This window comes from Epinephelus lanceolatus, chromosome 15 (genome assembly GCF_041903045.1).
Source record: "Epinephelus lanceolatus isolate andai-2023 chromosome 15, ASM4190304v1, whole genome shotgun sequence".
Taxonomy (NCBI): Eukaryota; Metazoa; Chordata; class Actinopteri; order Perciformes; family Serranidae; genus Epinephelus; species Epinephelus lanceolatus.
The window spans coordinates 24,557,625-24,582,841 of NC_135748.1; the positions used below are offsets into that span (position 1 = coordinate 24,557,625).

Consider the following 25,217-nt stretch of genomic DNA (forward strand, 5'->3'; position numbering starts at 1 on the left):
TACATTGTGATAATTCAAAGCATTTAAGCTTAGAGATAAATCTGACGTGCAGGAAAAGATATTTCTGCTACTAAGTTTCCCCGTTAACTTTTAATCAAAGTAAAATAAATATTCATTTGACCCTTCAGCAACATGTAGGCCTAGGGTTGGGGGAAAACTCGATAGCTTGCAGCATTGCAAAATTTTCCGTGACAATATTTTACCTATAGATGGATGCCAAGTATCTATATTTCTATTATATAAATGATTTATATTGCAAATACAAATTAAACTTTTGGTAGCCTAGTAGAGTAATACAATTAATTTCAATCCAACATACATTTTGCTGCAATAAAAATGATTGAAGTGAGATGAAAAGACTGATAGTTTTCCTTTAGGACATATGATTTGCCATTGAAAAACATTATGGCAATATATGTTATTGCAATACTCAGCATATCACAAGATGTTCAAATGACAAGATTGTATTATGACATAAGTATGATAATATTGCATATTGTGGGGCCTCTGGGGATTCCCTAACCCTAATGAAATTCTCCTGAAAAAATACCGTAAAACTTCAGTTAAAAGCCTAGTCCCAGTTAAAAGCCCAGTCCCTTTTACTAGCCCAGTGTGGCTACACATTTTGACAAATAAAGGCCTGTCTCAATAAGAGGCCTGGTCTGGTTACCAAGCAGTTCATTTATTTATTTTTTGTTATATCCTTCATATACCCTTAGTCTGTAAGGGTCCTCAGATCAAAAGAATCAAAAGAGTTTTCATAAAAATTAATGCAAGTTGTGAGTACACTTATAACAGGATAAAGTGGTGTTGTGTCGGTATGCCAGGAGCCGTACCTCACTCTCACTCTGATGCATTTTTCTGTTGGAGCTACATCAAATGAATGATTTATAATTGATATATCATCTGAAGCCTAATTTTTAAACAAGTAATGTTCATACTGGTTTAAATAAGCAATTTGATTGTATTTCTCGTCTTTCCTGAGCAACTGTTTCGTGTGAAAAGAACTAAAGGCCTGTCCCAAACGCAGGCCTGTTGATTTCAGTAATGTAACCAATAATAGCCTGGGCTATTAATTGAAGTTTTGCGGTAATTATTTCTCTGTGCTTAGCAAGCCTTAAATTTCCTGTCTTTTTTTTTTGGTGCTCTGCATGCAGAAGAAGCACCTTTTTTTATTCTTTAACTGTAAAAAACATTTAACCATAAACATAAAGGTGTATGAATGACGTAAGTATGCAGTATATAATAAATAACTGGAGAATAAATGAATAAAAGAGAAAGGGTGCACTGGAGTATATCAGTTCTTCATGAGACAAGATGTCTGACAACACGAAATGGTTCCCTCCCATCTACTTCCGGTTTCGCTGCCGTCAGCCGGCCGGCCGGTGTGTGTGTGTGTGTGTGTGTGTGTGTGTGTGTGTGTGTGTGTGTGTGTGTGGTGGGTGGGGGGTGGGGGACTATCTTGACTTGCGGCGCGCGGCCCTTTAAGCGGTGGGCGGAGCTTGAATATTGAACTTGTAAGTGTTGTCTGCAGTGATATCATAACACTGCAATATGAGGACGCGCTCATATGACCGCCACCCGTCTCCATCCCTGGGCGAGACACAGGTCAGTAAAGATCCAGCTTAGTTTACCTGATGCTCCCGTGAGCGCTTCATCTCTGCGGAGCTGCCGATGTCATTTTCTTTCTGCAATAGCAGCAGTCTCGATCATTCTGTAATGTCGCCTAAAATGCTTACTTCCTCCATGGTGATTGTTGCATCCCCTAGCATTTACAGGAAGCAAATTGTGATCATTCTTTCAATCATAATGGCATATGAGGAGGGACTGCACTTTAAAGGGTGCAGGACAACGTTAGGCTAACCCTGCTGGTGCTGTTAATTCAGAGATGACAGGCAAATCACCACCCAGGAGGGGTGTGTGAGGCTGTAATGCCGTATGAGTTGCTGAAATTAGGGTTTTCCAGGATGTAGCCAGATGCATTCCTGAGCCCTGATATGATCATAGTATTAGGTCATGTCTAAATAAAGCTGTGCACTGCCAGGAGCTCTCTGATCCATTTAAGAAGCATCATATTGATGTGTAATAATGTTTTAATTCACATTATTATGGCAATATTAAGCCACTGAGAGCTGAACCTGGTCAGCAACCTTAGACTACAAGCTCAGGCACGTTAATTGCAAGCACACACACTAATTATATTGATTGCCTGACAACCTGGCTTCATTACTCTGCTACATGTCTCGCTCACTTCCTTATGGGGTCATGTGGCTACAGATTTACCATCCCTAAAATCAGCCCACATCTTATGACTTCCTGTTTTGTGTAGGTGTAACTGTGGCAAAAGGTAGGCATGGGGAATAAAAGGAGGAGGAAGGATGCCAGCTGAGCCCCTGATCCCTCTGCAACTGCCCCTGCCACCAGCGTTAGACTAAAGAAAAAGACAGAAAATGGCTCAGTCCGTGAGGAGGCCGGAGACTCTAGGAGCCATGGACCACGAGCCCCAGAGGGACAAGACCAGGACCAGCTACTTTGGCAACGTCAAGACCAGGTCAGGCCTGTAAATACATGGATTACTGGAGAGAAAACAAAAGGGGAAAGCTCTGGGCAGACATGTGACGAGTTTGGCTGGCATTTGCCTTTCAGATTTAAGCACGCCACAATTCGGTCTTTCATTATTCTCATAAGAAGGGTGACATGTCCAGATTAACGCTAAGCATGTGTCATGCATGGCTACAACACAAATAGGTTTTTTTTTTTTTTTTAGCACAAAATGCGTATTTTCATCAGCTGGTTTCATCCGCTGTCACAGAAGGACTCCATGCTCCATCACAGAGCATCATGTGGGTGAGAGCTACAAGAGGAACTATCCATCACGCAGACAACTCCCACTCCCCCTATAAATAACTCTGATCGGACTGTGACGCTGCTCCATACAGTTATTCACACTTGAGATATGCTAAACCATGAATCAATGCTAGACACCCTAACACATATTAGCGTGTACATTCACTCTTGACCTTAAAGAGTTGTATGTACAGAAGTAATCTCAGCCTAATGAACTGAGTCTGAATGAAGATCTTGAGATGTGGTTGAAAGCTATAAACACTGGTAAGCGGACCTTTAAGCTGAGATTATTCTGCTGACTTTTGCTCCTTTACTCTGTTTCATTCATTCATCTTCCGTTACCGCTTATCCTGTTGGGGGTCGCAGGTGTGCTGGAGCCTACCCCAGCTGACATTGGCTGAGAGGCATGGTACACCCTGGACAGGTCACCAGACTATCACAGGGCTGACACATAGAGACAGACAACCATTCACACTCACATTCACACCTACGGACAATTTAGAGTCACCAATTAACCTGCATGTCTTTGGACTGTGGGAGGAAGCCGGAGTACATTGAGAAAACCCACGCTGACACAGGGAGAACATGCAAACTCTTTGTCTTATGTGATAGTAACCTGAATATACTTGAGTTTGTCGCTATTTGTAAGACAAGACAAGCAGTTTAAAGATGCCACCTTGGGTTGCTATGATATGTCGAAGGCCATTTCATCACTAATTTGCAGAGGTGTGGATGCAAGTCACATGGCTTTGACTCGAGTCAGACTAGAGTCATAAATTTGATGACTTCAGACTCAACTCGACAAAAACAAAAAGGACTTGCAACTCCACTTGAGCTTTAACACCAATGACTTGTGACTTCACTGGGCCTGAGCCTTTTGATTTGAAAAGACTTGACACCTTCCGCCAAGCCCAAAGATTTAAAAGTAAACTATTTAAAAACTGTCCTGTGAATCACTTCATTTTCTGAACCAACTAATGTGAACACTAGTCATTCACAGCAAGTCGACACTTAATTCCCCAGATCTACTTTATTTGAACTAATCAGACTGCAGGAGAGAGCCATGAAGAACTAACATTATGTCACCGACACAAAATTACACCAAAATTAATTTCATTCTTGCACGAATACTATGAAGTGGACAACAAGAAACGAGTTGCAGCATGGTAAATGGGCTGCACTTGTTGTCCGACCACTCAAAGCAGTTTTACACTACGTCACATTCACCCATTCACACACACATTCACACACTGGTGGCCGAAGCTACCATACATGGTGCCACCTGCTACTCTGAGCATCCACATTCATTCACACACCTGGAACAGCCAATGAAAGCAATTTGGGGTTCAGCATCTTGCCCAAGTATACTCTGACATGTTTAGTTTAGTTTATTTAGTTTATAAAAAGGACAGCGTGCACATACATTAGTTGTTTACAAAACAAAAAGATGTTTGCACCAGATTTAGCTAAAGGCTAATTTCCATGTGTGGACTGGAAGGGCCGGGGATCGAACCGCCAATCTTCCGATCAACCGCTCTACCTCTGAGGGACAGCTGTATGCAAAACATGCGTATTGAAAATAACAGAGGGAGACACAATAACTTCCTACACATTCAGTTTTTAAAAAATAAGTAAACATTTTAAAATGCCTTTGTGATTTTTGTAAATTTTATATATTAATTTGTTGTTGAAATGCAACACATTTGGTGCAATGTGACTTGTCAAGGACTCGAAACTCAATGTTAAGGATTTGTGACTTGACTTGGGACATTTCAGCAGTGACTTGAGACTTACTTCTGACTTGCAAAACAATGACTTGGTCTCACCTCTGATATTTTGCGACCATTTTATTTTATAGACCAACAAGTGATTGATGACTTGAGAAAACAAGTATCCACTGGTGAGTTTGAAGCTGTAGCAGAGACTGTGGGGACCATGTCATCAATAAAAACATCTAGTAGCTGTTTTATAGACAGTGAATAAAGGCATAAATCCTACGATACTACTGCCATGTGAGTCATTTTAAATCTTGCAGTGATTTAAGAAGACATTTGGAAATTTAAGGCTTCGCGCTACAGTGAAATTGAATGTGTTCTCAAACAAGAATTAATTAATTAGGTCATTGAATGATCATTGACCCTCATGAGATTATTCAGCCACATTAACCGATAACAAACCAAACAAACTCACCATCATCCAACAACACAATACATAAATATCATCTGGACACAAAAGACATAAACCTCCCACACACAATGCACAGAGAGATATCCAAATCAAAAAAAAGAAAAACAAAGCACAAGCACAGCCTCGGGGCACAAGATACAACACATAAATCCAAACAGGACAAAATGTACACCTTCCTGAATCAGTGCCAAACGCTGTTCGATCCTGTTCACAGACCGACAGTCCGCAGTGCAAACAAAACAGAGTCAGAGGGATCCATCACATGTTACTTTCCTCCTCCTAAAAAGAAACTAAGAGGATGCACAAACATTATCAAAAGGTTTTCAGTTAACGCTCAATCCTCTGTAACGATCAAATCTAAATGAGGAATTTGACTATTTTAAACAATAGTTGTCATAAAGCATGATATGATGGACAGTATAGACTGGATTTCATTTTTCACCTCATTCAGCTCACAATATTCACACATTCTTTCATCCTCAGCTACATCTTTCAGTTTCAATATACAGTGGTAATAAAACACACCTTAGCTGTGCACAGAGTGATCTGATTTTGGGCAGGTTGCAAGTTATTTGTTTATCACCAGTGTAAAGAAATCAAGATTGGAGTCACATGAGACCTTTGTGAAGATCAGCAGTTAAGAGCTTTGCAGCTGCGTATTGGACCTCTTGTAAACGTCTTTGGGGTCAATATGCAAAGGCACACAGAGTGGTACAGTAACATAATATAGGGATGTTATAAAATAAGTACATCCAGGGATGTCTTGCTAACACGCAGTAAGATGCAGTGAGTTTAACAATGTTATTCACAGCTCAGCGGGAACAAACACTTCACATGCTGTTCAACAGATCGCGCCTGCTCAGATGTGACACCCACATTTCTCCAGATGAGGAGAAGGAAACAAGGCGCAAATAAGAACCTCTGTTTCATCAGCGCTGAGCTGAAGAAAATTAGCAACCATCTAAATTTTAATAGCATGTAGGCAGTCATGTAAAGACAGTTTGTTATATTTGGGGGGTTTGAAAAGATATATGATTAGATATCTGATAAAATGTACCTATGTATATCAGTGCAGTGGGTCTTCATTTTCTGAGGCATCATTATAGCATAACAACAGAATCTAAATGACTGCTTCAATGGTTAGTCAGCTGACAATAAATTCAAATGCAACTACTTTGATAATCAGTTATAAGTTACAGTAATTTAATCAAAAAAGTGCCAAATATTTGATGTTTCAAATTTTTTAATTGTCCAGACGGACTACTTTTCTATATATACTATTAAAGACATCACTTTGGGTTCTGGGCACTTTTATTATTAAATTACCTTTTGTAGACCAAACCTTTGATTGGTTGATGATCAATAACTACGACTAATTCATAAAGGAACTAATCAGTAGTTGTAACCCAAATATAATTTCTGTTTGAGGGTGAACTTTTACCTTAAAGGGACAGTTCATCCTAAAAAGTCAAACGTACGTATTTTTCCTCTTACCTGTAGTGCTGTCAATCAGTCTAGATCGTTCTAGTGTGAGTTGCCGATTGTTAGAGATATTGGGCGTAGAGATGTCTGCCTTCTCTTGAATATAATGGAACTAAATGGCACTCTGCTTGTGGTGCTCAAAGTGCCAAAAAATGCATTAAAAAAAACTCAACAGCAATGTCTCTTTCCAGAAATCAGGACCTGGTTACTCAAGATAATCCACAGCAGTTTCATGTAGGAACTATTTTCTTTCTACCAAACTACATCTCTACCACCGCACAGAAGGAAGCGTGCATCTACTGCTACCTCACCCAGCACTGCTGAGCTAGCTAACGTTACAGCTCAGCCGGGGAGGACGCCATTAATGTTTACATCTCGTCACAAGCCTCTAGTCCATGAGTAGATGCACATTTCCTTCTGCCTGGTGATAGAGGTGGCAGGTGTAGTTCAGTAAAATGGTGGTATAGTGGTTAGCATTGTCACCTCACAGGGTGGGGGGCGTTCGAATTCCAGGGTTTGTATGTTCTCCCCGTGTCACCGTGGGTTTCTCTAGGTACTCCGGCTTCCTCCCACAGTCCAAAGACATACAGGTTAATTGGTGACTCTGAATTGACTGTAGATGTGAATGTGAGTGTGGATGGTTGTCTGTCTCTATGTGTCAGCCCTGTGATAGTCTCACCCAGTGTCAGCTGGGATAGGCTGCAGCCCAAGGGGTTATGAAAATGAATGAATGATTGAATGAAACTGCTCACAACAAGGTCTGTGGATTATCTTGAGTAACCGGGTCATGATTTCTGGAGAGAAACAATGCTGTTGGCACCAAAAGCCAAGTGCCATCTAGCTCCATTATATTAAACAGAAGGCAGACATCTCTACAGCCGATATCTCCAACACACAGCAACTCACACTAACACAATCTAGTTTTATGAATAGCTCTACAGGTAGGGGGGAAATATGATTTTTTTTTTTTTTTGGGTTGAATTGTCCCTTTAAATATAGCGTAATTTCATCTGTTTCTTCTGCTTCTCTCTCAGGCTGGGTTCCAAGCTTCCTCCTGGCGTCTCTCAGCCTCCACAGTTCGCTAAGCGGCCCTGGGAGACGCAACCTCAGTCCCGAGTGATGCAGGAGCCCACAGCCAGCAGCCAGCGTCTGCAACAATCCGCCGTGGGCCGGCCTCTCAACCACACCCCCCACATCAGAAACCCCAAACTGCGGCAGTACTACCTGCAAGGTGCGCCTGCAGTGTTCGATGTCCCCTGGATGCATTAAGTAGAGGCAAATTGTGGGATGAACTCGAGCTTGAATTTACATTTTGTAATTCTCACACTGAGCCTGTCGGCAGTCTTTGCATAAAGTTGTTTTCATACGGGCAGGAGCAGCAGGCACATGAGCCGTGGTGCATTAATCCTGTTAGGAAGAGGCGCTGTGCTGTGCTCAGGATGTTTTCTCATGACTCTTTTTCTCTCACAGGGACTTCATGGGATCTGAACAATACTGCGGTGAAGCAGGAGCATATGAGTGGCTCGTCAGATGACAGCACAAGCAGCAGGGTGAGTCACATGTTTTTGTTTTGAAACAACTTGGGAACAAGTTAAAGAAAATTTAGGAAGCTGGGAGGCGACGGACAGATAATGGATTTATTGCTGTGTGTATCATCTGATGAGGTATGCTAGAGCAAGCATTTTGTGGCTGGTTTCAGAATTTATGGTCATGATAGAGTTGATAAAGAGCGTTCAAGGTTCAGAGGTGAGTGTCAGAGCCGTTCAAGAGCGCCATGGGAAAACAGAGTCTTTTTCAGAGCCTCTACAACAAATACAGCCGGAGGAATGTATATGCAGACGTTTATTCAAAGGTATTTATCAGCTGGGTTTTTAAATTTTGCTGCTGAGTTGTTAAATATGAAAGAAAGTGTTGATTTTTCTATTATCTTGAATCTGGAAAGGGCGTTACTGCTTATTACTGAGCGCTCTGGTGATTGTGTTGACCTCCTCGTCTTCCTGAAGTCTTCTATTTTAAGATTTATGGATGTTTATTGTAACATATATTTCACATTTTTGAGCAGAAGAGGAAGCACATACAGTATATTCACCTGCCAGTTTATTAGGTACACTGAGCTCAAGCTAATGCACTCTAATGCAACAGCTATAATACTCAGGTCCATTGAAACTGTTTCACAGAGGTGTTGATTCAACTTAAAGTCTTTTGTGATGACTGGATGTTGAGATTGAAAGTAGAGATTTTAGCAGCACATCCTTTATTGTAACAAGCATTATTGATACATAGAACACAGAACACAGTTGGTATTTTCATTTTTTTACTAAGAGTTTACAGCTCGTTCTTATTTTCCTCAATACCATTCCACAGATCCCTTTAACCTTTTGAAACCTGGAGCGAATGCACTTTTCTTGTGCTGCTTTCAGATGTCTTTTACAAGTATTTAAAGCTCTGAACCCTGAGTAAATTGGTTTGATTTCTTCCAGAAATATGGGTAAAAAGGCAATGGACAACTTAGTAAGAAATTATAAAATTAGAATTAATATATTAATTAAAATTAAATTAAATAAGAAATGTCCCACAAATTGCAAAAAAAAAAAAAATTAATAAAAGATTTTTTTTAAAAAAAAATAGGTAAAAAAGAAAAGGAAAAACTCTACTACTATTATTATTATTACATTTTTATGATATGTTACAGAATTATTATATTTTTAAACACTCTTTCCAGCTCATTTCCTTGTTTTTAACTTTATTTCTCTCCTTTTTCTTTTTTTTTTAACTATTTATCTTGTTTTTCAATTTTCTCTTTTTACTAATTTCTCACAATTTTTTGGGGGTTGTTTCTTCTTTTGTTGCTAATTGCCTTCTTCCCATGTTTTAAAAAAAAAATCGAGCTAATTTGCTCAGGGTTCAAAGGGTTAATGAGCAGAGAGTAGCCAGAAGGATAATGGAAGAGTAGAAATGCACTGTAAGAATTGGTAAATGACATGAAATTAAATTAAATAATCACAGAAAGAATATTAATAAAAGTAATATGAGTAATGATACATATAAATAAACATAATAATGAACAAGAAGAGTTAGTAGTTGCTGAAATCCAGGCTGCAACACCAGACTATTGAAGGCCTGCGGTGTTAAAGCCAGTATAGTCACAGTTTGCATACAGTTACACACACACACACACACACCATCCTGTGCGATTTCCTATTTGTGCAGTAATAATTAAAACTAATTTTGCATACACATTATGTTCAGGCAGCGATGCATGCATCCGATGTTGACAGCCACAAGGCTAACCACTTCAGTGACACTTCACCAGGGGGTAAGCTGATCAATATAACTGATCAACGGCCTCAAAGGGAGTAAAACCTTTCCTAGTTTAGGATAGACAGAGTATCACACAGCCACGCTTTACATGAGGGTGGCGGGGGGTGTTTCCATAGAAGAAAAATTTTCCTACAGGCAGTTAAGGAGGAGGCGAATGTTAGTTTAAATAACTGTCACACTGACTTCATATATCCTTCTTTTTAAAACTGCTGAGCAGCTTGTGTTGTGTTTGTGCATGATTTAAAAAAAATAGATGTTCATCCATATATATATATAGTATATGTACAAACACATAAACCACCACACACATAGTTCATGCAGAGACAAGTACACACACACACACACACACACACACACACACACACACACACACACACACACAGCTCCAGACACATCCACATGCTTACACCCACACCAAAGCACACAGTTTTCCTGTGGTCACATAATCTGTCAGGTGCCAGTAATCTAATTTAGGTCACTGGATCCATCTGTCAGTGGATGACAGTTGTGGAACTGATGATTCACTCTCACTGTTTCAACTCTGCAACTCGCAAACTATAATTTTGTATTGTATATCATATTCACAGGTTCAGATCCACTCTGTTTTAACTGATTTACAGTGGAAACACGCAGTGAGATCTGCACAATAAATGGCAGTGGGTCTTTGGGTCTATGATTATATTCAAGTAGCAGTTAGCAGAGCTCCTCAATATTATTTGCTCCTGCACAACTTAAAGATTACATTATATCGTATCAGAGTTCAACTCATAAGACTATTTCTGGCTGCAGCTAAAAGTGGCTACGGTGTGAACGTCATAGATGTATAATACTAACTAGATACTGGACCCCAAGATGGCGCCTGTTCAGTTCGATTGAACGCAAAAATACAGCAGAAAAAGTTTGTAGCTTCCAGGTTTACTTCTGCAGTGTACGGCCCTCTGAATACGCACAGAAATGTTTCTCCTATTGGCCCCACTCGCGACTTCTCATAGACTTTACAATGTGATGATGGCATCACAGATATTTAAATCAATGTTCTCAGCTTGAGGAAAGTTGTACAAATATAAAACCTCCATCGATCAAAAATGTTATCATAGAAAGAGTCATAGTTGAGCTTGTTTGCAGTTCGAGATGTCCTTTCAACAGTTTCACAGATGTCTCTTTTACTATGGTGGTCAACTGGGCTGCAGGGCATTTTTTCGCTGCAAAACCACAAGTGGCCACCAGGAAAAATTGGGGCCAAGGCCGAGCTGCTGTCCTTGGGGCCTGCTACACATACAACCCTTTGTTTGTGAAATGCTGTAGTAGTAATTTGGGGACAGTTACATAGATGGTTAAGTAGACTGTCTTGTTGTTAAAACATACAGTCAGACTTTATACTGTTTGTCAGCTGTAAGCAACATCACTGACATTGAGGCTTGCTAGCATAACATTAGCTTTGTGGCTCATAGCTTAGCCACGCGCTGGGTTCTTAGCCGAGCAGACTAGAGATTTGTCCCCACAATAATAGCCCACAATCCTTTTTAAATGAAGGGTTATTTTTTAGGTAATTTCACATCAGTTTTAATAAGGAATAAGGATCAAATTATTTCATTTTGTCAAGATTTATGAGCGTTAATTTATCTTTGACTGTATGTCTGAATGGTTTTGAGAAACAATGATTAAAAGCTGTTGTCACAGAAGGACGGCTTTCTCTAGCCTCTTAAAGAAATGGTATAACATTCATAAACAGAGCAGGTCCTCTTCAGTGGAATCTGCCTTGTTTTTTCTACAGTAGCTCAGAACAGACAAACCAAGCACTGGCTCTAGACAGGGCCATTTGCATTTTCGTGTTTATGTGTCAGCCACCGCAGCTCTCCTACACGCTTGGCACAAGGGTTAAGTTTCAACTGATTGCAATCTGCAACCTCCCCACTAGATGCCACTAAATTCTACACTCTAGACATCCAGGAACCCTTTTCAGTTATTAAAGCTTCCTCCAGAAACCTCTCCTCTAAATTGAGCTGTTAAGTAGCAAGCAAGGTTCCTTAAATATTCCCAGAGTGACAGTATCAGCTGCTGGATGCATCAAGATGAATGCAAAACTATTTTATGCATTAACAAGGAAAATCTTCTTGAGATCTGGTGTGTGATCAGATTGTGTTTGTGTTTCAGGGTCTCCCCGGGGACACGGTGTTCAGCGTCTCCTCTCAGTTCAGCAGTAACGGTACATCCTCAGCAGAAGAGGGCAAATTGGGACACCGCCCCTCCATTTCAACTTTACCCTCCTCGTCTGCTACCCTCATCCCCAGAGAGGTAAGAATCAACTGTAAACACATAATGCACCTGACTACGTACTCTTTAAGTGTGTTTCTTACATGTGTGAAAGGAAGGAATTTACATGTTTTTGCCTGCTGTTGTTCACTTGATTTGTAAAACAAAACTTTCCCCCTGTGTGTCTCATGACTTCAGCTGCAAGTATTCAGCTTCAGGCATGAAGTGTGTTGCTCCATCTAAACCCATTCAGGCAACCTCAGTATGAAATCAGTTCTCGTGAGAAAACTCTGACTGATAATACTCAATGTGTACTCTTCAGTCATTTTAATGTCATGCATTGAAATATTGTAGTTGTAAAAACATTCCTCCAGCCCCTCATCCACAGCCCTCATGTGTGACATGACGTGTGGAGCAAAGATGTGAATACAAACAAAGAGAAGAGGGGAAATACAGGCCTGTAGAAAGAGGAAGTAGTCACAGCAGACAGCAGGTTGTATCTATTTCAATGTCAGAGCTATTCTTATCATGGCTTCCATTTTAAAGCAGCTGGTCGTACCGAAGGGAAAAAACACTCCCACTGGTCGAGAATCGTCTCAGCCAGAACTGGACTCTGATCCTAAATTGAAGCAAGAGGCCGAGGCTGATCCGGACTCTTCGGAAACTCTCGCTGCTCAACCTCAGCCGCCCTCACCAGAAGCCGAATATGACAAACTACTGGTAAGAAAAGACAACTTCCTTTACTGCATGTTATGAAATTTAGAAAGCACTGGTTTTGCATTATTTGAAAAACATATATCTGTGTAACTGAAGTGAAGAGCACATTAAAAATATCTATGAGCTGTTAGCAGTTCACTTGTGGAGTGATTTCCCCTCTAAAGTTCTCAGATGGTTTCATTTAAATAACTCTTTGAAGAGGTCAAATTAAAACAATGATTTCACAACAAGATTTAAGATTAGAGAAAAGCCAAAAAATGAAGACAAATTATTATACCCCATAAATTATCTGATAACCTCTCATATCACCCTGCAACTCTTTGGAGGGGCTTGATCCCTAGTTCTGGAACAAGTTAAACTAAACTGTCTAACTGGCAAAGACTAACTACAGGCAGGAAATGGTGCCTACACGTTGATAAGATGAGTTAAGGTCAGGTAAGGTAAGGTAAGGTAAGGTAAAGCAATGTGGTGTAAGGTAATGTGATGTAAGGTAAGGTTACATAATGTAACATAATGTAACGTAAGATAACGTAACGTAAGGAAACATAAAGGTAAGGTAACGTAACATAAGGTAAGGTAAGGTAACGTAAGGTAATGCAAAGTAAGGTAATGTAACATAAGGTAACGTAAGGTAACCTAAGGTAATGTAGCCCAAGGTAACATAAGGTAACATAATGTAAGGTAACGTAGCCCAAGGTAACTTAAGGTAACATAACGTAACATAAGGTAACGCAATGTAAGGTAACCAACGTAAGGTAATGCAGCGCAACACAGCGCAACGCAACACAGCGTAAACTTTATTAATCACACATCAGGGAAATTCACATGCACAGCAGCTCGATAGTTAAAAGCAAAGGAAAAAGGAAGAAAGTAATTGAGTAATGAATAGAAATGAAACCACATAGAAACACAACCAAAATACATGTAAGATAAAGTAAAAATAGAATATTATTAAAGCTATAAACACTCTATGCACCTTTCACTTATACAGATATTGTATGTTCATTACGGAGAATTGCACAGAATAACCGTTAACACACACATTGTGTGTAGCCTTGTATTGGAAAAAATAGAAATATATAAATATCATTGCACAAATAAGAAATTGCACAGGATAGTAGACAGTGCAGTATAAATATAAATATAAAGGATTTGTATAGGAATATGTATATAGACCAATATAAATTTGTATATATAGTCAAATAGTATGATTATATATTCAGTATATATGAGTATTATATAATTTATTTACATATAATATGATGTAATATGCATATTTTAAATGCATAACACAGCCATTAAAACATTGCAATGCGGACTCAGAAATCTTTTTGTTTCCTAAATTATGTAGAAGCAGAATCAAACTGTGACGTTTGAAAATTGTATGTTAGGGACTGAATTTGCATAAAATATAATGATGCTGAGTTCATCTTTGGTGTCACGTCTTTTCTGCGTGAAATTATGGAGCTCTTTATAAATGGAGACAAAAAGTGTTGTCATCACAGAGAAAATTATAGAGACACACATGTCATAGAAATAAGGAGGTTTTTTGAGGACTACAGTGGGATTACCAGCTTGATTGGTATGTTGCAGTTTGTTTACTCCAGGTTAAATCTCTTTATTCATTTTGTGTACAAACAGAAAAATAATAAACTTTTATCATCAGGCATTGTTTATTTACCCAACCACCCGCGTGCTGGGTCCCCCTAACCCCACAACACTGTTTCTCCACCTTACCAACACGTCCCTCCTGCAGCTCTCCCCTTATACCTCCCATCCAGTGCAACCTCCCACAACACCTCTTACTCGTCAGACCTTGCACCCAGGAAAGTGAGGAACAAAACAAACAACACATGAATATGAGCAGAGGACATGCAAACTTACATACATATGAGCTAAATAACTTAATATTTTGACTTGAAATTTAATATATAAATGGTATATTGCAGTTTTATTTAGGGATGCAAAAAACTAGTATTTTTACTGCTGATGTATCTGTCATTTTTATTTTTTAACATTTTAATCATTTCATATATAAAATGTCACAAAAAAGTAAAAAAAAAAAAAAAAAATTAAAATGCTTATTTTATCTGACTACCAGTCTAAAACTCAAATATTTTTGGTTTCTTACAATAAAAAAACAAAGAAAATCAACATATATTAATATTTCTGAGGCCAAAACCAGATTTTTTTTTTTTAGTTTTTATTTGCATTTAAAATTACTTAAGTGGTTTCTAAATTAAACCTGTCATTGACTAGTCAATCCAGGTCTTATTTTATCATAATCCTGATACAATATGTGATTCTGACCAGATGCAGAGGTGGTGCCAATGCCTAATGAACAGCTCTGCTTACTGGCTTTTTTTAAATTATTTTTTTAAATAATATTTGAATCGTTTGTTTAAAATGTCAGAAAAAACTACCCAATTTCCAACATTAACTTATTCAAATTGCTTATTTTGTCTGACTAATAGTCTAAAATTCTAATATTTTTGGATCCTTACAATAAAAAAATTAAGAAAATCAACAAATATTTACAAATGGCAAAACTAGAACCAGTATTTTAAAATTTATTTATTTGCATTTAAAATGACTTTAGTGGTTTATTAATTACCAAAATTGTCGTCAACTAATCATTCCACCTCTTATTTATAAGGCTGTCTGAGTCACTGACTTCATTTAATTCTCTCCTAAAAACATACTTCTATCAGAAAGCATATCCAGACTTTATCTGAGCTGTCTGTCTATTTTATTGCTATGTTATTGATGTTACAGTATTTCCCATTTATTATCTTGATTTTAGTTTTAACCTTGACATTTTATGACGTATTATTTGTTTTGTATTTTATTCTCCTGGCGTTTACATGTGTTTGGTTTTATTGTACAGCTTTCTGTAACTGTGTTTTTAAAGGTGCTATATAAATAAAGTTTATTATTTATCATAAAGCTGATACCATATGTGATCCTGACAGGATGTGGAGGCGGTGCCGATGCCTGATGGACAGCTCTGCTTACTGGCTCTGCCACCGGAGTGCTGTCAGGGCGAGGGACCAGAGGCCATGCCGTACCTCAAACTGTTCTGCCGCTACATCACAGACCGTAAGGTGGGTGTGATCGGCGCTACTGTCAGTAGAGTCATCAGTGAGACATCTGTAGGATAACATCAACCTTGTGTGTCTCTGTCTGTCAGGGTGTGGTTTCAGGCATTCTGCTGGTGACATCTAACAAGATCTTCTTTGACCCGTGTAAGACGCACGCTCTGGTGAAGGAACACGGCTGTGAGGAATACCTGCTGTCGTGCTCTGTTGACAATCTGGCATCTGTGTCCTTCTTCTCTGACATCTCACGTGTTCACTTCAACACGTCCCAGCAGAGGTCAGCAACGATTCACAGTTCCTAAACACACACTCAGAATACAAGAAAAGTCAATGCACTCATTCTTTTGTTCATCTCTTATTAAGGAGAAAAGGAAAGAAAATTTTCCAGAAGTTGAGGGGTGCCAAAAGCCGAGCAGGCAGCTTCCCAAACCCAAAGGGGGAGTTGGTGCCGGCTCTGGTGTCTGTGGCTCCGTCAGATTTGTCCAGTCTGGCTCTGGGCCTGACCAGAGAGGTTTCTGCGGAGGAGGAGGCAGAGAGCAGAGACATGGCGGAGGCTGAGGGGGAGCTTGATAGCAGCCCACTGGAGGTGCCGTCAGAGGCATCTGTTGGCGGCCTGGGCGTGGCCGTCCTGAGCAGCGCTGCCACCTTCTGCTGTGGAGGTCAAGAGGCGGCGAGTAAAGTGAAGAAGGAGCTGCTGCAGATGGATGAAGCAGGGAAGTTGTCTGTGAAGAGTCTGACTGCAGGTATGAATCTGTCTAAATGATGGTTTCTGGTTTTAATTTTCTTTACCATGAGTCAACCCTCGCTCTCTGTTAACTTTCAGTGCCTCGGAGGTCATCAGCAGGAAGTCCTGGGAGTCTGATGTTTGTGCGGCTGCGGGTTCAGCCGTCTGCAGGGAAGAAAAAGGGTGCAGGAGGCCTTCAGCTGGGGTCGGCCAAAACCTTACCCAGAAGGGACGCCTGGCTCGCCCTTTCACAAGAGAGGTACAGTGACTAATGGCAAAGATATGGACACATCATCCCCCAAATTACCCACCCCAGGTTTCGTTGAATTAATCAAGTTAACGTTTTTTCATGCATGCCTCTGTTGTTACCGAAGAATCCAAAAGCTGAGAAAATTCTTGATGAATTGTAAAGCCAACATTTAACAACGGCAAAACTATATCAAAACACCCGTTTACAAACTCTCACACACCTTGTGCAGTACAATCCACCAGGGTACACCCTGTATACCTGTAGATACCCTCCGTGTCACCACTGCTCTCGAGGCATGCAGGAAAAAAACATGTTTTCTTCCAAAAGTCAACAACACAAGAAATTGATACATAAATTATTATTTTTTGGGGTGAAGTTTTCCTTGAAGTGTAGTGAGCTGAGGCTACTTTCACACAGCGTCAGACTGTCTAGGAGCCAAGCCAGCCAGCTGATGGTTGTGTTGCACAGTATTTCCCACATCAGCTACTTTGACCATTAGTGTTTATTAAGGGTTGTAGCTCTTCCTCATCTGATATGACGGGTTCAAGTGTGATCCGCAGTGCCTTCCCCATTGACTCCAATAGCTGTGACACCAAAGTCTGGCTCCTCGAATGCTGTCACTGTCGTCATGACCGTTCTGTCTTTTACATTTTTCTTGAGCTTAACTTTAAATAATTGTAAATAATTTGTTGTGATATATTTGAATCTATTCTTAGGCTTCAACCTAATACCGGTATCGCTATGGCGTCTGATATTAACAAACTCTGTTTACGTGTGATGCTCAGACTGGTCACTGAAGTTGTATATTTACGTCCTCTGTTAACAAATCTCTCGTCACCCAGTGAACATTACACTAAGAGTACAAAGGTAGCTCTTTTGGAAACAAGTCTGTCAACAGTTAGTTACATATGATCACTGTGAAAGGCTGAGTATGGCATCAAAACAGTGTTGGGAGTTAACTAAATATGATTACTTAAGTGCTTTCCTTAAGTAGTATTAAGATATATACGTACTTAATACACAAGTATTTAGCATTCATATTTCATGCTACTTTATACTTACACTCAGCCAAATTTCAGAGGGAAATATTGTAGTTTTAACTAGGGATGGGAATCACCCTGAGGATCCACGATATGATATTATCACGATTTTAAATATGCTGCGATATGCTGAGTATTGCAGTAAAATATATTGCAATATATCGCAATTAATTGTCATTTTTCAACTGTAAATTATGTTCCCAAAGGAAAACTTTGCCAACATCCGTTTTATCTAATAAAATCAAGTTTTCAGTCTGTTCATCTCACTTCAGTCGACTTTTGCAGCAGCAATATGTATCTATGCGATTGAAACAGCAACGATCATATTATTCTAGTAGGGTACCTAAAGTTTGTATTGTAATATTAAGAATTTATATATTAAAAAATCGATACTTGGCACTATGACGATACGATATTGCCACACAAAAATATCACGATACTGTGCTATATTATGTTTCCCCCCACCCCTAGTTTTACCTCACAGCTACAGTTACTAGTTACTTTGTCGATTAAGATCTTATCTCCAAAACATGTGATCAGTTTACAAAAATTGTGCATGTTTATGAATTAAACCACTCAACAGTGTGAAATTGTTAAAATTAGCTGGAGGACCTCTTCTTTTAATGGAGTATTTTCATCGTGTGATTGTTTTCCCCCTACTTCTATTTGAGTTGCGACACTGGTACTTTTACATCTATTGAGAACACAACTTTGTGTTTGTGTGGACACTGTTGGTCTTGTTTGTGTGTGTTTTGTGTGTTACAGCCCTTTGTGTGTTGAGGGGGGTATGATTGATGGGGGCTGCAGCCCTGGGGTAAAAGCTGTTGACGGCAGCGGTTCAAACAGGGAGTGGCCGAGGTGTGTGTTGTTCATGATTGCGCTGTTTGCCTTCTTTTCAAGCCTGGTGGCGTCGATGGTGTCCAGGTATGGGAGCTCTATCCAGACAATGCACTGAGCCATCTTCACCACGCAGTGCAGGGCTTTTCTCTGAGATACCACACTGTGGCGCAGTTTGTCAGGATGGTTTTAACTGTGCTCCTGGAGAAGTTTAGCAACCGCTTCTGTTGGATTTTGGCCTGTTTCAGCATCCTGAGGAAGAGGGGTCTTTGTTGGGACTTGTTTTTAACCAGCAGTGAGGTTTTGGTGGTTCATGTCAGCTGTTTTAAAGAGGTGCCTCCAAGGAACTTAAGGGTTTATACACTTTCTGTGACCTCTCCATGTTTGTGGAGGGGGAGGTTTCGTCTGCCCTTAGTCCATCTTAAGTTTATGATCGTCTCTTTTGTTTTCAAAGTATTAAGGCCTGTTTTTATTACTCAGTCAGATGATCCACCTCCAGCCTGCAGACAGCTTCATCGTCTTCTAAAATCAGGCCAGCTATTGTGGTGTTCACGAATTTAATAATGGAGTTGGAGGTGTAGATGGAGGTGCAGTTGTGTGTGAAGAGAATCTCCAAACAGGTATATGAAGAAGTATCTGGTTAGACATATGGGTGGTTGCATGTTGGCTAGAATGAGATTAAATGGGTGCCTTTGCCTCTACAAACAGAACCCAATTTGATGCCTCATGTTTATATTTTCACGTTTATATGATAGCACATGGACATAAAGGTCAAGTGCAAATAAAAGCACGTGTCACATCCTGAAGCTCCTCCTTGTCATGTCTCTTTCACCATGTTGACGCAGCTGTCGGGGTTATTTGTCTGACTGGCTGCTTTTGTTTTTTCCCCCTGCAGCTCTGATGAGCTGTACGCCTACCTTACACACTGCCGACCCGACTTGTGCATACTTGAGGGAGGGGAGGAAGAGGGCGAGGCAGACCGTGACGAAGAGGAGTTTGTACTCATTGAGGACAAAGAGGAAGAAGAGGAAGAGGAGGAGGAAGAGGAGGAGGAGGTGTTTCAGAGACACCGCAGCACAGGGGACGACTGGGAGGTGAGTGTGTGTGCGTTTCACTTTCAGAGGAGAGATTTATCTCGCTGGACATTGGTGCAAATAATGGGAAAGAACAGGTGTGTTTGTTTGTGAACACACTCGCCTCAAGGTGAGCGTCACGACCGAGTGACATGTCATGAGGGCAGGAATTCCTCTTGATGTTTTTGAACAAACCGGCCTGTTTTGTTTTGAACTTATCAGTGTCGCTCTTGCAGATGGTGTTGATGGAAGAGAACGTAGACAAGCCGACCCTGGTCATCGACAGGGATCCTGATGGACTCAACAACATTGTGGAGAGCAGCCACATTTTACAGGCTCCACATGTCAGAGAGGTGGGTGACGCACACACACTCTTCACACACTCATGCACCAGTTCTTTGTTAATGCATCACTAAAAGTCTGTGTCTCACCAGCTCACCAGCTTTCTTACTTTTAACAATGAAAAAATGTTAATTGAACAATCACACTGACAGGAATTTGTGGCTGCAAAGGAAATGAGTAATTGTGACTTCAGCTGGACTTTGAGACTTTAGTAATGTATGAATCGGTTGCTAGGAAACATCCACAGTGCCTTTCAGTCAGAAGTAAAACAAATATGTAAACAGGGAGTCACTGCAACGTGTTAAACTTAACTACTAATAGTTTGTTAAATATAGATTTGACTTTTTTATTTAATCATCTATGCATAAACAGAGAAATAAAGACATTTTAGGATATTAAGTAAGTGTCTCATACAAATTAACAAACATTATTTGTTTGTTACGTTATTTTTGAAAATTGTGATTTCCTATATGAAGTATTGAAGTATTCTTTTAAATTCAAAAGAGCTGGTGCAGCCTGCTTCAGAGCCAGAGTAGAGGAGTACACTGATTACTGCAAACACTGAGATGTCAGCATCTGGCTCTGTTCATATTTATGCTCCTGCCTCCCTAACCTTTGGTAATTAAACTTTTCCTCCCCTCCTTTAATCTTCTCTCAGCTATGTAAGGAACTCCCCCCGAGGACAGTTGGCCACAGCTGGCAGCTGACTTACAGCACGTCTCGTCACGGCGCCAGCCTCAAGTCCCTGTACAGAAAGCTCAGTGCCACAGACTCGCCTGTGCTTATCGTCATCAAGGACGCACTTGATGAGGTAAGATTCGCAGTACGTTCTCTCTAATATCAATAATAGATGTTGTGATGTCTTTTAATTCTTTTCAACTATGTTTTGTTACTCTTCTTTATTTTTTCATCAGGTATTTGGGGCGTTCCTCTCTCACCCTCTGAGGCCCAGTGAGACGTTCTATGGCACAGGAGAAACTTTCCTCTTCATGTTGCATCCTCGCTTCAAGGTAAAGCCACCTAACAGCCCTCTCTACAGAGTGTTACTGTAGCTCTCTTTGTTCTGCCAAATTGTAAAATAGCTGAAGAACACAGGGAATATCACACATACATTTTTGTGTAAGGTCAAAATCAAGCAGCAACCACCAGTGCCGAAGTGCCAAAAACTGCAGTACCTTGAATGGCCACTTGGAGCTGGCTCCAAAAACAAAACACCCATATTAAAATGCCCAACTTAACAGCAGAAATAAACATGTTTACAGCCTGCTACAAACAACAGTTTTGGTCTCATAAGCTAACTTCAACATTCATGACAACTGTACAGGTGGTGAATTTTTATATAGTGTAATGTGGGGCAGAGTAATGTGGTGTTAAAACGGGACTCAGACTGTGATCAAAAGGGGCTTTGTGGCAAGTAACAGACACACACAAGACACTATGGTAATGAGCACTTGAACAACACTTCAGCGGTGACTCAGCGATAATGCTGCTGGTCATACCGATGCTGTGTCGCTTGTAGTGTGAGCACAGCATCAGATCCATCCCTCAGAAAGTCATGAAGAAATCCCCCTGATAAAATCACATCTGATTAAATCACCAGGGTATTGATGGCTGCACAAGACAAATTTTTAATGTTTCACAATTCACTTTCTGATTAGTGCTAAAAAAGTTTTAAGAGTTGTTACAGAAACAGTCTTGCGGTGACTGACTCAGTCTTCTCTCCGTAGTGCTTCAGGTGGACTGGAGAGAACTCCTTCTTTATTAAAGGAGACTTGGACTCCTTTGCCATTGGTGGAGGCAGGTAATGAATGCATTTTTACCACTTCCTCTCTATTTTATCTGGAATCTATTCAGCATATGTGAAGGAAATGGATACATATTTCAAATAAAATCAAGTTTAATTATAAAGCATGTATAAAAACCAGAGAACCATGCCATAATAAGCCCACACAAATAAGTGAGCAAGAAAGAAAATAAAGCATGGAACAATAATATCTGAAAATAAAATATAAAAGAGAAAACCTTAAGGACAATCAAAGGCCTTCAAAAACTTGGGTCTTCAGCTAAGCTATAAATGTGTCTACAGAAGGGGAACGCGAAAGTAATTATAGCTGCTGCGCAGCAATGGGTCGGGTCCGGGCATTTTTAGGCAATTCTGAGTAACAAGCAGAAGAATTGGAAGACATTTATGAATTTAGCAACACAATCTGCCTTTAGCATCAGCTGAGGCTTGAACTCACAACCTCTGAGACTAAGGATTAATTTCTATCTCACTGAGCTAATTAGTCAGTGACAATTCATGTGTAGCTTCACAAAGTGACTAAGCCAGACGTGCAGGTTTAGCAGCTGTCCATGCATGGAAAAGCAGATTTAAGACCACTGTAAAAAAGTCAGTTATCGAAACAAAAATCTGAAAATACACATATTGCATCTAGACAGCATGGAGATGTTGGTAATTTGTTTGTAACAATGATTGATTTGCTCCATAAGTGAAAAACTGATGTTTAAAATTGCAATTTTTATATTGACTCCAATTGTTCACATTAGAGCAAAATTCAAAATGCTGTCAAAAATTCAGTTTTTGAGATAAAATTCTGAATTTGCCACACATCATCTACCATGACTCTAGAAGCTTAGCTGCCTGGACCCTAATAATAATAGTAATCAGAGTAAACAGAGTTACAAAGTGCTTTACATTTCAATAATTAAAACAGAAAAGACATGAAAACAACAACTTTTAAAGGTAGGATCTGGAGGATTTTCAAACAAAACAAAATATAGATATATACAAATGAAATCCTGCTTAATCATCACCTATGGGCTTCTACTCATGTGTGGTGGTGACTCTGTTTGCAGAGCTCCTGCCCTTTAACTGTATTTTGATGTTTTTGTGAGCTCGGACTGCTTCTGGGCAAAGATTTCCCCAGCCAATGAGAGAGCGCAGGTGCCGTGCCCGAGCATGTCCGAGCGTGCACCAGTGCGAGCCTTGCCTGAACCTCTTCTGTGAAGCCTTCTTCTGTACCTCTGGGCTCCTTACACCTGGGAGAGTTGAGCCTGATAGGAGGGGCCAAATTTGAATGTGTGTTTACAAACAGCAACTGGAAAATCCTCCAGACCCTACATTTAAAGAAACTGATTAAGACACTTTGGTATATACAGTTTAAAATAAATTAAAACTCAAGTAAAATCAATGAGGGCTCTCCGATAAAAGTATGTTTTAAGAAGGGACTTAAAAGAGATTACTGACTCGGCCGACCTGATTTCCTCGGGCAGACCGTTCCAGAGTTGGTTAATAGATTTTTTCAGGCAAGAAAAGAGGAGTATGATCGAAGAGTACCACTGCCCTTCCTCTTTAGTCGCTCGATCGCAGACAGCCAGGAGCAGCTGGTCAGAGGATCTGAGAGATCTTGCATTGGAAAGGAGGCAGAGGAGCTTAGAGATGCACTGGGCTTCCCGGCCATGTAAGGCTTAAAAACAAACAGTAGGACCTTAAACTCAGACCTATACCTGACTGGTACCCAGTGCAGAGACGCCTGTACAGGTGTGATGTGGTCTGTTTCCTGGGTACCTGTTAGAAGTCTAGCAACAGGGTTCTTCTCGAAGATGACACCAAGATTTCTGGCATTGGCACTAAGGTTTGGCCCCAAGGTAGTTTACTACATCCCTGATGGAAATAAAAGGACCAAATAAGACCACTTCTGTCCCACTATCATTTAATTGAAGAGACTTTATGCCATCCAAGACTTCACATCTTGGAGGCAGTCCAAGATGTCTAATTTCTCTTTCTTCCCTACCGTTTGTCTCTTTTCCTGCAGCGGTCACTTCGGTCTGTGGGTGGACGAGAATCTGTACCTGGGTCGCAGCAGCCCCTGCTACACTTTTAACAACTGTTGCCTCTCGGAAACCGACGACTTCCGGGTGATGGAGCTGGAGGTGTGGACATTCGGCTGAAGAGTCCGCCGAGTTTCTCTTTGACTCTCCTTGTCCCTGCTGATTGGCTTTATCAAGACAGCATTTATCACTGAGCATTCAAAGACAAATACGACCACTCATCGGTAACATCCATGTTTTAAAAAAAAACTACCACAAACTGCTGGATTTATCCGTGTGATTAAGTGCTGAACTGAACTGAACTGAACTCAACAAGGCTGATCTTGAACAGTTCGATGTCCTGGAGCGAGGGTTTCATGGTGGACTGATTCATGGTTGAGTCGTTCCTGTGGGTTTGGCGGCCAAACTGTGAACTGAGTCGAGCTGAACTGGATTCTGAGTCCTCGTTTTTGAAGGAGTTGGTTACAAGTCTCAGAAACTGCACTTTGCTCTTAATGTGAATCAGTAACTTCATGATATCTCATTATTTATCATGTGAACATGATGGTACACCTGTCTGTATAGGTATGCATGTCCCTGCCCTCATATAACAGTCAATGCTGGAAGTCTGAAACACACATTAGTCTCACTATGAATAGATGTCTCTGTTGAAAACCAAACTACGCACACACACAGCCTCAAGTCCCACGAATACAAGCTCCAGTCATCAGACACCCATCACCGCATCGTCATCATCGTCAGTGTCATCGACAGCGTTAAATGACTACAGGAACTAATCATGTGTGAACACTTTTGAGAAAAGCTTCTCAAATGAAGAACATCTGTACTTGCAATGGATCTTAGACTCTCATTCATGACTATTCTGATCTCCTTTCACTTCGAGTGCTGACTCATACGCCACTGTGGTTTCTGAACGGGACAGAAAAAAGCTTTGAATTCATGCAGTTTTGTCTCAATTCAACTGTATCTGTAATAACATGCTCTCACTCTAAAAGCCAGATCTACTTTGCTTACGTTGTACGGTATCGTAGGTTAGTTAATAAAATTCAGCACAATATTTAAACTCTAAAAACGTTTGTATGATTGATTGTGTGTGATGGATGTTGGCAGAAAGGACACATTCAGATTGTACAAAAAAAGGTTTTATTGTTTCATATTTGTGAAAAAAATGGCACGGATAGGTTACAGTGTTTTCCCTTAAAGGCTCAAATCAGC

The 25,217-nt window shown here is 40.2% G+C and overlaps 1 protein-coding gene across 3 annotated transcripts; it reads left to right on the forward strand.

Moving 5' to 3' along the window:
• Positions 1-1,475: 1,475 nt before the first annotated feature.
• On the forward strand, positions 1,476-25,074 carry LOC117267061 (oxidation resistance protein 1). 3 transcript variants are annotated; one of them, XM_033642674.2, is made up of 16 exons: positions 1,476-1,608; positions 2,330-2,551; positions 7,551-7,747; positions 7,987-8,066; positions 11,992-12,132; positions 12,637-12,810; positions 15,780-15,911; positions 15,998-16,182; positions 16,269-16,648; positions 16,729-16,888; positions 19,652-19,850; positions 20,066-20,182; positions 20,830-20,982; positions 21,086-21,181; positions 21,899-21,972; positions 23,987-25,074. In XM_033642674.2, exons 2-16 carry the CDS (start codon positions 2,451-2,453, stop codon positions 24,120-24,122), a joined length of 2,325 nt encoding a protein of 774 aa, XP_033498565.2. In that variant the 5' UTR covers positions 1,476-1,608; positions 2,330-2,450; the 3' UTR covers positions 24,123-25,074. The 3 variants fall into 3 exon arrangements, with proteins under 3 accessions (XP_033498565.2, XP_033498566.2, XP_033498567.2); XM_033642675.2 differs by having other exon boundaries at positions 12,640-12,810; XM_033642676.2 differs by lacking the exons at positions 1,476-1,608; positions 2,330-2,551; positions 7,551-7,747; positions 7,987-8,066 and adding an exon at positions 8,223-8,368.
• Positions 25,075-25,217: the final 143 nt, after the last annotated feature.